Genomic DNA, 15,948 nt, shown 5'->3' with positions numbered 1-15,948 from the left:
ACAAGACAAACACTATGTACAAAGTACGCACCATGCATCTACATGAAACATCTAGAGAGAGCATCAGCAACCACATTCTCTGAGCCTTTTATGTATTTGACTTCCAAACTAAAAGGCTGTAGGAACAAAGCCCATTTTAAGAGTCTGATTTTAGTCACTATACACAGGAACAGGATGAAGAGATCCTGAGACATGTACAAATGCTGAATAGCCAGCCCCAAAATGAAAATTTTCTTTCCTGTGGTAAAATGTTGACATTTAAACTTAGAAGGTTGTTCATAGACAGTAACAGTTCTGCAACCTCTCGCAGTGCAACAACAAACACCAAAGACATCTCTTTGCACCCAGGTTGGATACATCAAGTTTACACAAACACCATCACGTTCCATCTCACACACAAATTTTAAGCACACAATGAACACAATTTGCATTACACACATTAAAATGGTACTGGAACACAGGCCATGGAAATCACATCTTCCATGTTTTAGCTTATTTAAAATGTTTGCATCTTTTAGTGCATAAGTATCAATCTTTCTAATTCTGTAAACCTTAGTTGTTAAACGTACTCTGTGGTAGTCAGTGTTTATGCCCAGGGTGCCATCTAATTTGGGAACCATGAAGCATGGGAATGCCCACTGACTCTCACTAAGCACTACAAACTGGTGGTGGAAGAATTTCACTTCTTCCTCCATCTCCAATTTTTCATACAGATTTTTCCCACACAAAAATTGTTGAATTGGCTCAGCTTCCTTAACAATTTCTTCATGGAGTTTCAATTTTTCCCCATTACTGACATCCCAAACTTTTATAAAGTTCCAAGATGGCTGAGCCAACTCTCCAACATTTTTCTCATTAAAACCAAGCATGCATGACTGTTTTTACTTACCAATTCCCTGCGAGCCAAGAATCGGTCACCTAGATCCAGTGCTTCTGAAAGATTATCTGGGTTTTTGTCCTCCAAATATTCTCTGAGGTCAACAGGGATTGTATTGTACAATTCCTCATGAACCATCAGATCTACTAATTTGTTATAGTCTTTATTAACTCCTTTAGAACAAACCCATTTCTTAAAAAGGAACAGTTTCTCATTCCCAAACTCAGTTAAGGTCTGCCCATCCTGAAATTTTTGATTCCTGAACTTTTGTCTATATTTCTCAGGTATCATTTGGTAGGCAAGCAATACTTCCTCTTTAATCTTATCATAATCAGAAAAATCTTGCCCCTCCAGAGTCTCTACTCTCTGGAATCCTTTACCCACAAGTTGTGTGCGAACTAGGGTAGCCCACTTCTGTTTGGGCCATCCTTGCTCCAAAGCAGTCTTCTCAAAAAAAGAAAAATACCTATCTGGGTCACTCTCTGTAAACTTAGGGACAAAATTTGCAGCTTTAGTTATGTTAAAGTACTGCTCAGGCTCTTGTTCTGAACCTCCTAACCTTTGACGTTCTTCCTCCTTAGCTTTCATTAATTTCATTTCAGCCTCTAGTACAGCTAATTTCAGTCTCATTCTCTCCATTTCCATATCACCTGGAGTAGGTGATTCCTCATCTTCACTATTAACAGGCATGTTTACTGATGAATTATTACCTTCTTCCCTGAAGCCTAAAAAATCTGAAGACTCATCTTCTGACATAGTTTTATCTTTAAACACTTGCTTCCCTCTTACAGTATCAGTGGACAAAGTTTTCCCACAGGCACATAAAATAACACAAATTGAGTGTAAACTATGCACATAGCACTTACCATAACCACAACAAAAATGTGTTACTCCCTTTCCCCCCACCTTAGGAGAAAAACAACCTGTAAACTAATATATGAAAACAACACTTCCACTGACACCACCTTGGTAAATCTTCTACCAGAAACATACAACTGTTATTACCCCATACCAGCACATATAGTTCAAAGAATGTTTTGAGTTATTTTAGCAGTCAAATAACTATCCCGGACAGGCCCCCATGTTACGTTGGTTTGTCCCTTATTACTTTGATTGTAAGGTTCTCACTACATGTTCTAGTGTGGGGTAGCTTTTACTTAATGGCCTTATTTGTCTAGGGGTAATACTTACATCATGGCTGATCATCTTGAGTGTCTCTGATACCTTTTCACCAGCCCTCTTCACAGGTTATGTAAACTACTACTATAAAAATATAACTGTATTCTCAATAGATATGTACAGAATATACAATCACAGCCTCCATTTTCAAAACAAATCTACACACTCCATCCTGTGCTCCACATGGTGTGTTCCAACACTCTTCCTTCTCTCTCCTTGACATAACTCTGGGCTAACCAGTGTTTTGACACACTTTAGTCACCCTGGGTATGGTGGCCAAAACTTAAATTATAAAAACTCACCCCTGGAGCACACATGATGCCCCAAAAGATAGGAGGACCCAGAGATCCTGCCAGGTTGAAGGTCAGCCACAGAGAGAGAGAGAGTCAGAGAGAGGGAGATAGAGAGAAGCCTACCTAAGCTCCTCCCACCAAAACAAAAGACTGTTGCCAAGCACAATTCTCCAGTTACCACAATTCTACCACCTCTTAACTTTACTTTTACAAAAAGAAATACAACTTTATAAACTACTTATTTAATTTGTGTGTTTGTGTGTCTATAGTATAACCTATTATATTGAGAAAAATAGGTTTGACCCAGCTGCCTCTCAGTCATAAGGTTGATCAGTCCTTCTGACATTTAGAGCAAAGTCCCCATCAATTCAATATAATTAGGTATTCCAGAGTAACTGTTACTTATAAATACATGTTGGGTCCTATAGCCCCATAACAAAGAGAAGTAAATGCGAGGGTCTTGGCAAGAGGCGTGGAGTTAAAAGATAAAGAATCACACACAAAGTGGGAGTTGTCACAGCTGCTCTTTGCTGATGACACTGTGCTCTGGGAAGATTCTGAAGAGAAGTTGCAGAGATTGGTGGATGAATTTGGTAGGGTGTGCAAAAGAAGAAAATTAAAGGTGAATACAGGAAAGAGTAAGGTTATGAGGATAACAAAAAGATTATGTGATGAAAGATTGAATATCAGATTGGAGGGAGAGAGTATGGAGGAGGTGAATGTATTCAGATATTTGGGAGTGGACGTGTCAGTGGATGGGTCTATGAAAGATGAGGTGAATCATAGAATTGATGAGGGGAAAAGAGTGAGTGGTGCACTTAGGAGTCTGTGGAGACAAAGAACTTTGCCCTTGGAGGCAAAGAGGGGAATGTATGAGAGTATAGTTTTACCAATGCTCTTATATGGGTGTGAAGCATGGGTGATGAATGTTGCAGCGAGGAGAAGGCTGGAGGCAGTGGAGATGTCATGTCTGAGAGCAATGTGTGGTGTGAATATAATGCAGAGAATTCGTAGTTTGGAAGTTAGGAGGAGGTGCGGGATTACCAAAACTGTTGTCCAGAGGGCTGAGGAAGGGTTGTTGAGGTGGTTCGGACATGTAGAGAGAATGGAGCGAAACAGAATGACTTCAAGAGTGTATCAGTCTGTAGTGGAAGGAAGGCGGGGTAGGGGTCGGCCTAGGAAAGGTTGGAGGGAGGGGGTAAAGGAGGTTTTGTGTGCGAGGGGCTTGGACTTCCAGCAGGCATGCGTGAGCGTGTTTGATAGGAGTGAATGGAGACAAATGGTTTTTAATACTTGACGTGCTGTTGGAGTGTGAGCAAAGTAACATTTATGAAGGGGTTCAGGGAAACCGGCAGGCCGGACTTGAGTCCTGGAGATGGGAAGTACAGTGCCTGCACTCTGAAGGAGGGGTGTTAATGTTGCAGTTTAAAAACTAGTGTAAAGCACCCTTCTGGCAAGACAGTGATGGAGTGAATGATGGTGAAAGTTTTTCTTTTTCGGGCCACCCTGCCTTGGTGGGAATCGGCCAGTGTGATAATAAAAAAAATAACTTCAAGATTATTATTCTTATAAACTTCCACCTTGACTACCTCACATTAGTATTAAGATTAAATAAAGTTTTTAATAAAAGTTAACCACTATTATCTTGTGTAGATTTAAGTAGTTATTATGTACTAGGATCAGTCTGCCTGAGATGACCTGCCATGATACTGACTTTCTTTGTACTTACCAAACCAAAATTGTAATTACTCATTGTAACCTTTACAAAGAAATAAAATCTTTATTCTTTGACTCATCTGAGTCTTCAACTTCCAGTTGTGACCCCTTGTTTCTGTGTCCCATCTCTTGAACATCCTGTCTTTGTCCACTTTGTCAATTTCTTGCAGTATTTTTTATGTCGTTATCATGTCTTCCCTAACCTTCCTGTCCTCCAGTGTCATCAGGCCGATTTCCTTTAACATTTCTTCGTAGGACATTTCCCTTAGCTCCGAGGCGAGTCTTGTGTGTGTGAGGGAGGCTGCTCGATCAGCCACTTCATTGGTCTGCATGCCCAAATAAGCTGGTACCCACTGAATGGAGATGCCGCAACCCGGATTTTGCAAGAAGCACAGAAGATGCATCTGCCAAACAAGGAAGTGGAAGGATTATGGATGGGCAGAAGAAAGAAGTACCAGGAAGGATTGGGAATTAGAGAAGAGAAACACAGACTGAAGTGGGAAGTGAGAAAAGGTAAAAATCATAGCCTGGTGAACGAAGAACTTCCCTCCTAGGATCAAGTGAAAGATTTGGCACAGAAAAATCAGCGAAGTAGCTGAGGACATAGAAGGGGGAAAAGTTCATGCTGAGCCACCTGTGTAGATGGAGAATGAAGAACTAAATGTGGCAGCATGAAACTCTTCGAAGAGAAACACCGCCATTGGGGGAGTTTCTCTGTTCCCACATGGCCAATCCAGGTTGATGCACCTTTCCAGGTTCATCCAAGGGAGGACCAGGGAATGGAGAGGGGAGAGAGTCAGCACCTATTCAGGAAGTGAGAGATAGGGCAGGGAATGTCTGGCCCTGGCCAGTGGAGGTTAGCAGAGGCTGCTGACCACACCTGTGGAGAGAGGCAGCAGGGCTGAGTATAAGGAGTTCCTCGCCATTCTCACCAGTGAGAGGGGGGACTACTTCAGACTGCTTCCAAGGCCACAATGAGGGTGGTGGGAAATGCCACCACCATACTGTGGAGGGCAAAATTTTGGAGAATGTCCAGGTGGCAGAGAGAGGAGAAAGAGGCCGAGCCATATACCTTCTCACATAGTTGAGCTTGCTGCAAACCATAGCCATATAGAATCCATAAAGGAAGTCTTGATCTGCTCCCATTTAGTGTTGGAGATTCGGTGCATAAGTGCCACATTGAATGCAAAAGAGAGGCGTAAGACCATTATATGCCTCCTCCATGTCAATAATGGGGCATCCAAGATGACACCCACCCATCAGCAAGAGGAGACCAGTGGGATCAGTGCCTGACCGAATAAAAAAAAAAAAAAAAAAAGAGAAGTGTCACCTAGTAAAGCATAAGAGGCAAGACTCTTGAACAGAATCAAAGACTCATCAACAACAATGTTCTTGAAGGGATAAAAGTATGCACTGAATTTCTGCTTCAAATACATAAACACTTCCCGGATTTTGTATAGAAGGTCATTTCTGTTTGGCGTATTTCTGTCTGAGAAGTGCAACATTCGTGGCAACAGAGTGAATCTGTTGCAGGGAAGGAGGTCATGGAAAACTGGAGTACTGATGAAGTGGTCTGTGGACCAGTAATTACATATATTGTTCTTATAGATATGTGGCATAAGCATGACAGTGGCAAAGAATAAATGCATTTCAGCCACTGTTGTGTCCTTCCACCTGTGCAGCCGTGACGATTCTCCAACCTCTGTTATGTTGTCCATGACATATCAGTAATAATTGTTTGTCTGGGTCACTATCAAGTTCATTATAGGCTCGTCAAAGTACAACTGGAAATAGTCTAACTCTGTAGACTCATTTGTTATGGGACATTCAAATCAAATCAAAGTTTATTCTCTATAAGGATTACAATGCAGGGTTTACAGATTTTGGTTATTGTGTGGTTTACATGTAGTAAAATACTAATTACAGAGGGGGCCACTAGAACACCTAGCATGGCTAGGCATTTCGGGCAAACTTAGATTAATTCTTAACCCTAAATTATAACAATTTGTGGAGTAAGTTGACTAAATACTAAGTGACAAATACTAGTTCGTGAGTTTAGCAATGTGAATGCTTTGGTTTTGGCACAATACATGGTTTCTATATTGGAGTATCATAGGAAAACTTATGACTAGTTAGGAATCATTATTTTAAGATTAGGATACGTATTTCTGTGCTTATAGTCAAATGGGTGAGTGAGTGAGGGTAAATGCGGACCACCAGGTGGTTTTTATGTAGTTAGTTGATGGGGTGTATCAGGGAGATAAAATGATTTCTAACAGTAGTTTTGAAGGTGATGAATGTGTCTGCTGTTCTAGAGTTTTCAGGTAAAGTGTTCCAGATTTTAGGGCCTTTGACATACATTGAGTTTTTGTAAAGGTTTAGTCGGAGAGATGTTTGTGTCTGGTGTTATGCCTGTGGGTTCTGTCACAACTATCAAGAAAGCATTTTAGGTCAAGGTTAATATTGGAATTTAAGGTCCTGTATATGTAGAATGCACAGTAGTAAGTGTGGATGTTCTGAACAGGGAGTAAGTTTAGATCTATGAAGAGTGGGGGGGTGTGTTGCCAGGGATGGGAATTAATGATTATTTTTATTGCAGCTTTTTGTTGAGTTATTATTGGCTTTAGGTGTATTGCTACAGTTGATCCCCAAGCACAAATAACATAGGTAAGGTATGGATAAATGAGTGAATGGTATAGTGTGAGAAGGGCATTTTGCGGCACGTAGTATCGTATCTTGGAGAGGATACCACTTCCACTCGCATCAAAATCACAAGGCTGTGGCACGAATATACTTTGTGTCCAGTTCCGCTCATGATCACATGGTGCAGGGTGGACCTGTGGCATGGGGCGAGGGAGAGCAGGAGGAGGGACAGGAGTGGAGGCAGCACATGGTTGAGGGGATGCCGGGCAGTCCTTTGTCTGTCCATCCACTGTGCCATGTGGTCCAGGCACTGTGCCACCCACCACTACTTCCTCCATCTCCGCATACTCGCCTTTATGATCACTTTCACTATCAGTGGCCTGGGTTTTGGATTGTGACCTGCCATGACCCTTGGGGATTGCATATGGCACACTGCCTGAACGTAGATAATGACGCCTAAAAGTACACTTCAGTGGTGAATAATGAACTTCACTATCACTAGACAAATCCTTGAATGACATAAAATCAATCTCATCATCACTTACATCACTTTCACTATCACTAAAACACTGGGAAAATTATAGTTTCTTCTTGCAAAGTTGCCCATGGGTAACACTCGCCACTCCAGAGGTGCTTGGCCCAGGGTCTTGTGTGGCCACACTCGCCACTCCAGAGGTGCTTGGCCCAGGGTCTTGTGTGGCCACACTGACCCCAGAGGTGATTGGCCCAGGGTCAGGTGTGGCTACCCCAGAGGTGATGGGCTGACGGTCATCTGGGTTATCGTCGACATTTTCATTAATTCCTTGAATATTACTGACCCCATTGGTGTCAAATCCACTAAACTCACGATCTATATCACTTTCCTCGAATAGTAGAGTGTTAATACGACGAGGCGTGAGTGAATCACGAGGATGTGCCATGATGTTGACCCAAGATGGAGCTGAATGTAACTGGTCCTACCATGTGGTACCCAGGCGTCCCAGATTTTTTGTATACCGCACACACTGAGTGGGCACACCCATTCTCTCATGTCTAGGCAACTCAGGCCTATTGCACCAATTTTGAATGAATAAAAAATAAAACAGTTTGGAGGGATATGTTGTGTATCTTTATATGTACAGTATATGCTTCTAAACTGTTGTGTTCTGAGCACCTCTGCAAAAACAGTGATTATGTGTGAGTGAGGTGAAAGTGTTGAATGATGATGAAAGTATTTTCTTTTTGGGTCACCCTGCCTCAGTGGGAGACGACCGACTTCTTGAAAAAAAAAAAAAATACGTTTGGGGCGCTACGCGAGAGAACGTATATACAGTGGACCCCCGCATAATGTTGGCATTGCATAGTGTTAAATCCACATAGCGATACATTTTATCGCTAAAATTTTGCCTCGCATAGTGCTAAAAAATTCGCTCAACACGATTCGTCCGAGACACGTCCATGCGGCCTGAGCCAGCCTCACTTGTTCTGCCAGTGGCATTGTTTACAAGCCAGCCTCCGCGGTAACATTCAAGCATACAATCGGAACATTTCGTATTATTACAGCCTTTTTATAGTGATTTCACCTGAAAAATAAGTGACCATGGGCCCCAAGAAAGCTTCTAGTGCCAACCCTACAGGAATAAGGGTGAGAATTACTATGGAGATGAAGAAAGAGATCATTGCTAAGTATGAAAATGGAGTGCATGTCTCCGAGCTGGCCAGGTTGTACAGTAAACCCCAATCAACCATCGCTTCTATTGTGTCCTAGAGAACGGCAAACAAGGAAGCTGTTTTTTGCAAGTGAAAAATGCTGCCAAAGGTTGCCAAAACAGGTTTATAGAAGATGTTGAGAGACTGTTATTGGTGTGGATAAACGAAAAACAGATAGCAGGCGATAGCATCTCTCAAGCGATCATAAGTGAAAAGGCTAGGAAGTTGCACGAGGATTTAATTAGAAAAATGCCTGCAACTAGTGGTGATGCGAGTGAATTTAAGGCCAGCAAAGGTTGGTTTGAGAGATTTAAGAGGCGTAGTGGCATACATAGTGTGATAAGGCATGGTGAGGCTGCCAGTTTGGACCAAAAAGCAGCTGAAAAATATGTGCATGAATTCAAGGAGTACATAGACAGTGAAGGACTGAAACCTGAATAAGTGTTTAATTGTGACGAAACAGGCCTGTTTTGGAAGAAAATGCCAAGCAGGACCTACATTACTCAGGAGGAAAAGGCACTCTCAGGACATAAGCCTATGAAAGACAGGCTTACTCTTCTCATGTGTGCCAATGCTAGTGATGATTGCAAAGTGAAGCCGTTATTAGTGTATCACTGAAACTCCCAGAGCGTTCAGGCAAAAGAATGTCCTCAAGGCTAATTTGTGTGTGCTGTGGAGGGCAAACAATAAGGCATGGGTCACTAGGGACTTTTTCTATGACTGGTTACACCAAGCATTTGCCCCCACTGTGAAAAATTACCTAACTGAAAAGAAATTAGACCTTAAGTGCCTCCTGGTGTTAGACAATGCCCCTGGTCATCCTACAGACTTGGCAGAGCGACTTTCTGGGAACATGAGCTTCATTAAGGTGAAGTTTTTGCCTCCTAATACCACTCCTCTACTGCAGCCCATGGACCAGCAGGTTATTGCAAACCTCAAAAAACTGTACACAAAAGCTCTGTTTGAAAGGTGCTTTGTAGTGACCTCAGAAACTCAGTTGACTCTAAGAGAGTTTTGGAGAGATCACTTTAATATCCTCAATTGTTTAAACCTTATAGGTAAGGCTTGGGAGGGAGTGACTAAGAGGACCTTGAACTCTGCTTGGAAGAAACTGTGGCCAGAATGTGTAGACCAAAGGGATTTTGAAGGGTTTGAGGCTAACCCTGAGAATCCTATGCCAGTTGAGGAATCAGTTGTGGCATTGGGGAAGTCCTTGGGGTTGGAGGTTAGTGGGGAGGATGTGGAAGAGTTGGTGGAGGAGGACAATGAAGAACTAACCACTGATGAGCTGCTAGATCAACTTCAACAGCAAGAGGCCACACCTGAGGAAATTGCTTCGGAGGAGGGGAGAGAGAAATTGAAGGAAATCTGTTCAAAGTGGCTTGAAGTCCAAACCTTCATGGATGAAAATCACCCTCAGACAGCTATTGCAAGCCGTGCTGGTGACTATTACACTGACACTGTTGTGAAACACTTTAGGAAAGTCATAAAGGAACGAGAGGTACAGGCCACTATGGACAGATATGTTGTGTGACAGAAGTCCAGTGACTCTGAAGCTGGTCCTAGTGGCATTAAAAGAAGAAGGGAAGTAACCCCGGAAAAGGACTTGACACCTCAAGTCCTAATGGAAGGGGATTCCCCTTCTAAACACTAAAACCATCCAGTCTCCCCTCCTCCCATCCCATCAATCATCACATCTTCAATAACGGTAAATGTCATGTAACTGTGCATGTTTTCTTAAGTTTGTGTGTATTAAACTTAATATTTGATGTGGTAAAATTTTTTTTTTCATACTTTTGGGTGTCTTGCACGGATTAATTTGATTTCCATTATTTCTTATGGGGAAAATTAATTCGCATAACGATAATTTCGCATAACATTGAGCTCTCAGGAACGGATTAATAGCATTATGCGGGGGTCCACTGTATACATTTGGGCCATTTAAGGATTAAATATATTTTTTTTTCAACAAGTCTGCCATCTCCTACCAAGGCAGGATGACCCAAAAAAGAAAGAAAATCCCCAAAAAGAAAATACTTTCATCATCATTCAACACTTTCACCTCACTCACACACAATCACTGTTTTTGCAGAGGTGCTCAGATTGGGGGAGGGGGAGTATGGAAGAAGTGAACATTTTCAGATATTTGGGAGTTGATGTGTCAGCAGATGGATTTATGAAGGATGAGGTTAATCATAGCATTGATGAAGGAAAAAAGGCGAGTGGTGCGTTGAGGTATATGTGGAGACAAAAACGTTATCTATGGAGGCAAAGAAGGGAATGTATGAAAGTATAGTATACCAACACTCTTATATGGGTGTGAAGCTTGGGTTGTAAATGTTGCAGCGAGGAGGCAGTTGGAGGCAGTGGAGATGTCCTGTCTAAGGGCAATGTGTGGTGTAAATATTATGCATAAAATTCGGAGTGTGGAAATTAGGAGAAAGTGTGGAATTAATAAAAGTATTAGTCAGAGGTAAATGAAGTAAAAGAAGTAAATGTTTTCAGATACTTGGGAGTTGACGTGTCGGCAGATGGATTTATGAAGGATGAGGTTAATCATAGAATTGATGAGGGAAAAAAGGTGAGTGGTGCGTTGAGGTATATGTGGAGTCAAAAAACGTTATCTATGGAGGCAAAGAAGGGAATGTATGAAAGTATAGTAGTACCAACACTCTTATATGGGTGTGAAGCTTGGGTGGTAAATGCAGCAGCGAGGAGACGGTTGGAGGCAGTGGAGATGTCCTGTTTAAGGGCAATGTGTGGTGTAAATATTATGCAGAAAATTCGGAGTGTGGAAATTAGGAGAAGGTGTGGAGTTAATAAAAGTATTAGTCAGAGGGCAGAAGAGGGGTTGTTGAGGTGGTTTGGTCATTTAGAGAGAATGGATCAAAGTAGAATGACATGGAAAGCATATAAATCTATAGGGGAAGGAAGGCGGGGTAGGGGTCGTCCTCGAAAGGGTTGGAGAGAGGGGGTAAAGGAGGTTTTGTGGGTAAGGGGCTTGGACTTCCAGCAAGCGTGCGTGAGCGTGTTAGATAGGAGTGAATGGAGACGAATGGTACTTGGGACCTGACGATCTGTTGGAGTGTGAGCAGGGTAATATTTAGTGAAGGGATTCAGGGAAACCGGTTATTTTCATATAGTCGGACTTGAGTCCTGGAAATGGGAAGTACAATGCCTGCACTTTAAAGGAGGGGTTTGGGATATTGGCAGTTTGGAGGGATATGTTGTGTATCTTTATATGTGTATGCTTCTAGACTGTTGTATTCTGAGCACCTCTGCAAAAACAGTGATAATGTGCGAGTGTGGTGAAAGTGTTGAATGATGATGAAAGTATTTTCTTTTTGGGGATTTTCTTTCTTTTTTGGGTCACCCTGCCTCGGTGGGAGACGGCCGACTTGTTGAAAAAAAAAAAAAAAAATTAGTCAGAGGGCTGAAGAGGGGTTGTTGAGGATGAGAGAATGGATCAAAGTAGAATGACATGGAGAGCGTATAAATCTGTAGAGGAAGGAAGGTGGGGTTTGGGTCGTCCTCGAAAAGGTTGGAGGGAGGGGGGTAAAGGAGGTTTTGTGGGAGAGGGACTTGGACTTCCAGCAAGTGTGCATGAGCATGTTAGATAGGAGTGAATAGAGATGAATGGTATTTGGGACCTGACGAGCTGTTGGAGTGTGAGCAGGGTAATATTTAGTGAAGAGATTCAGGGAAACGAGTTATTTTTATATAGCTGAACTTGAGTCCTGGAAATGGGAAGTACAATGTCTGCACTGTATATTGACAGTTTGGAGGGATATGTTGTGTATCTTTATACGTATATGCTTCTAAACTGTTGCATTCTGAGCACCTCTGCAAAAACACTTCTCGACTGGTACTGTCGCAGGGGCAGTCGCTGCCGGGAACTTGGCGTTGTAGATTGGTGCCGTCAAGAGGGTGAGTCGTAGCAGGGACGACTCAGTCATATCGGGAGTTGTAGTAGGGACAACTCTTGCATGACGTCTGCGAGAGTGACAAGCACGTTTACTTTCTACACATGGTGCTCAGACGACTCGCGTATCTGACACCTGGACTGACTAGTATCAGTCGTCAAATGATCACATTGGGGTGACATGTAACACAAGGCTGTTATAGTGGTCGGGGCTCAGACTACACTGTTGTCTACACAATTAGGTCCCCTCAAGGGAGGTTCCATGATGCTGATGAGGGGCTCTTGATCTAGGGAATTGGATCTCTGCTTCAGTTCCCTGAATTAATCCTGAATACCTTTCACATCCCCTCACAGGCACTGTATAATCCTATGGGTTTAGCATTTCCCCTTGATTATAATAATAATAATACACAATTAGGTGAGTACTCATCTGTGCTCAGACCACCTCTTTGGCACACACGGGAAACTTGCACACTGAGCATGGGGTAATATTGCTACAACATGGCTTGCACTAGCAAATGATGCTTTTCTGTGTAAAAATCGACACTAAGGCAATCACGAACTTGTGAGAACACTAGTAATGGAACACCAACGAAGAGGAATAAACACGTGATATTACAATACTGAACAGGAGGGAGAGATACATGATTATATACACCTGGAAAATCCTAGAGGGACTAGTACCGAACTTGCACACGAAAATCACTCACTACGAAAGCAAAAGACTTGGCAGACGATGCACCATCCCCCCAATGAAAAGCAGGGGTGTCACTAGCACGTTAAGAGACCATACAATAAGTGTCAGGGGCCCGAGACTGTTCAACTGCCTCCCAGCACACATAAGGGGGATTACCAACAGACCCCTGGCAGTCTTCAAGCAGGCACTGGACAAGCACCTAAAGTCAGTTCCTGATCAGCCGGGCTGTGGCTCGTACGTTGGTTTGCGTGCAGCCAGCAGCAACAGCCTGGTTGATCAGGCGCTGATCCACCAGGAGGCCTGGTCACAGACCGGGCCGCGGGGGCGTTGACCCCCGAAACTCTCTCCAGGTAAACTCCAGGTAAACTTAGAAAAATTTCTTCTCTCAGCCGCTCTAGACATTACTGAAAACACTTACATTGCTCACTTTAGAAACTGCAAATTAACACTGTCAGTGTCACAACATGGGGTGATGTCAGGCATGATGTTGTGGGGTGACATCGTGGTATGACTTCGGGCAGATGTCTTCTGTTATGTCAGGCAACGTCCTGGGATGACATGGTGTGACGTCGGGGTGATGTCATGGAAACGTCCTGGGGTGCTATCAGGCAGCAGACAGCATGTGGCTGTCTGTGGAGCATGGATGGTGAATGTTGCAACAAGAAGGCTGAAGGCAGTGTGGATGTTGTGTCTTAGGGCAATGTGTGGTGTGAATATAATGCAGAGAATCTGTAGCTTGGAGATAAGAAATAGGTGTGGGGTTTCTAAAAGTATGATCCAAAGGGCTGAGGAAGGGTTGTTGAGGTGGTTCAGACATTTAGAGAGGCTGGAACAAAATAAAATGACTTGAAGAGCATATAAATCTGTAGTGAAGGGAAGGTTGGGTAGGGGTAGTCCTAGGAAAGGTTAGAGGGAGGAGGTAAAGGAGGTTTTGTTTGCAAGGGGTTGGACTTCCAGCAAGTGTGCATAAGTGTTAGATAGGAGTGGAGGCAAATGGTTTTTATGACTTGATGTGTTGTTGGAGTGTGAGCAAATAATTTTGAGGGCATTCAGGGACACTGTTTAGCTGGACTTGAGTCCTGGAGATGGGAAGTACAGTGCCGGCACTCTGAAGAAGGGGTGGAGATATGTTGCAGTATTTGAACTGTGGTATTGGCACGCCTCTGGCAAGACAGTGATGGAGTGAATGATGATGAAAGTGTTTCTTTTTTGGGTCACCCTGCCTTGGTGGGAAACAGCTGATGTTTATAAAAAAAATAAATCATTATTATTGGAGTTATTATTATTACCAATACTAATCTACTAATTATTATTATTATTATTATTATTATTATTATTATTATTATTATTATTATTATTATTATTTTTGTTGCAGGTAAAGTTTATAATGTGACATCGTACCTGGAGTTCCACCCAGGAGGAGAGGACGAGCTGATGCGAGGAGTCGGCACAGATGCCACTGATCTTTTTAATGAGGTGAGTGACATGAGGAAATGATGGTATGATAAATGCTAAGGTATCCCCTTAAGAGACATAGCTTATGCTTAGGTATCCCCTTGATGGACATGATGCTGAGGTATCCCCTTGAAGGACATGATGCTCAGGTATCTCCTTGAGGAACATGATCCTTAGGTATCCCCTTGAAGGACATGATGCTCAGGTATCCCTTTGAAGGACATGATGCTTAGGTATCCCCTTAAACATGATCAGGTATCCCCTTGAAGGACATGATGCTTAGGTATCCCATTGAACATGATCAGGTATCCCTTGAAGGATATGATGCTCAGGTGTCCCCTTGGGAGTCATGATGCTCAGGTATCTCCTTGAAAGACATGATTCTCAGGTATCCCCTTGAAATACATGATTCTCAGGTATCCCCTTGAAGGATATGATGCTCAGGTGTCCCCTTGAAAGACATGATGCTCAGGTATCCCTTTGAAGGACATGCTCAGGTATCTCCTTGAATGGCATGCTCAGGTATCCCCTTGAAGGACATGCCCAAGTATACCTTTGGCATATATGATGCTCAGGTATCCCCCCTGAAGATCATGATGCTCAGGTATCCCCCTTGAAGATCATGATGCTCAGGTATCCCCTTGAAGGACACATTACTCAGGCATCCCTTTGAAAAACATGGTGCTCAAATATCCCCATGAAGGAAGAACTAGGGGGGATATAATAACAACATACAAAATACTGAGAGGAATTGATAGAGTGGACAAGAACAGAATGTTTGGAAGTTGAAAACACGGATGAGTCACAGGGATGTCAGGAAGTATTTCTTCAGCCTTAGTCAGAATATGGAGCAACCTGGAGAATAAAGTAACAGAGGCAGGAGCCATACAGAGCTTGAAGAAGAGGTATGATAAGTGTGGAAAATTTTTAATTTTCCGAAACTATAGTGCCTAATAGGTGTTTAATGTGTCGATATGAGTCAAAAATATATTTGACAATAGGATAGAACCAAGAGTTCCCTTTGCGCATGCGCGGATGTGTGGGGGCAGAGGTCGACTCTGGCCATGGGGGAGGCGGGAGTGTTTTGAATATGGTGAGGAGGCTGGGAAAGCATGGAACCAGGAAATTGGCGTTCACGGCGGCCTAAGGATTAATATAGGCCTCATTTCATAATAGGAAGTGTCGTAACTGTTCCTGGTGGAGAGTGAGGGAACGTGATTTACGGGACCACAGTAATAAAGTGGTAAAATGAGTGAATAAGGGTAGGACCGGGTGACTGGCGCGCCACCATGGACTGTGTCCCGGGGAAAATTACCCTTGGTTTAATCATCACTCATCGGTCTCAGATCTTAATGGAGTGATCTCTAATGTGTATAATAATTATGAGACATTAAATCGTCTTGTGAATTGTAATGTAATTAATGATAATAACACTAGGTTAAGAGAATGCGTGAAGTGAAATAAGTCGCCTTGCCCC

The 15,948-nt window shown here is 42.8% G+C and overlaps 1 protein-coding gene across 1 annotated transcript in view; it reads left to right on the top strand.

Annotated features, from left to right (window-relative positions):
- Positions 1–15,948, top strand: part of LOC128699783 (cytochrome b5 reductase 4) — a 323,046-nt gene that overhangs the window by 8,454 nt on the left and 298,644 nt on the right. Inside the window, exon 2 of the mRNA XM_070102466.1 lies at positions 14,392–14,492. Within this exon, the coding sequence (XP_069958567.1) occupies positions 14,392–14,492 (101 nt within the window). The remainder of the gene's footprint in view (positions 1–14,391; positions 14,493–15,948) is intronic.

This window comes from Cherax quadricarinatus, chromosome 81, assembly GCF_038502225.1.
Source record: "Cherax quadricarinatus isolate ZL_2023a chromosome 81, ASM3850222v1, whole genome shotgun sequence".
Lineage (NCBI taxonomy): Eukaryota > Metazoa > Arthropoda > Malacostraca > Decapoda > Parastacidae > Cherax > Cherax quadricarinatus.
Note: the sequence above shows the minus strand (reverse complement) of the source record. Positions and strands in the feature narration are given on the sequence as shown.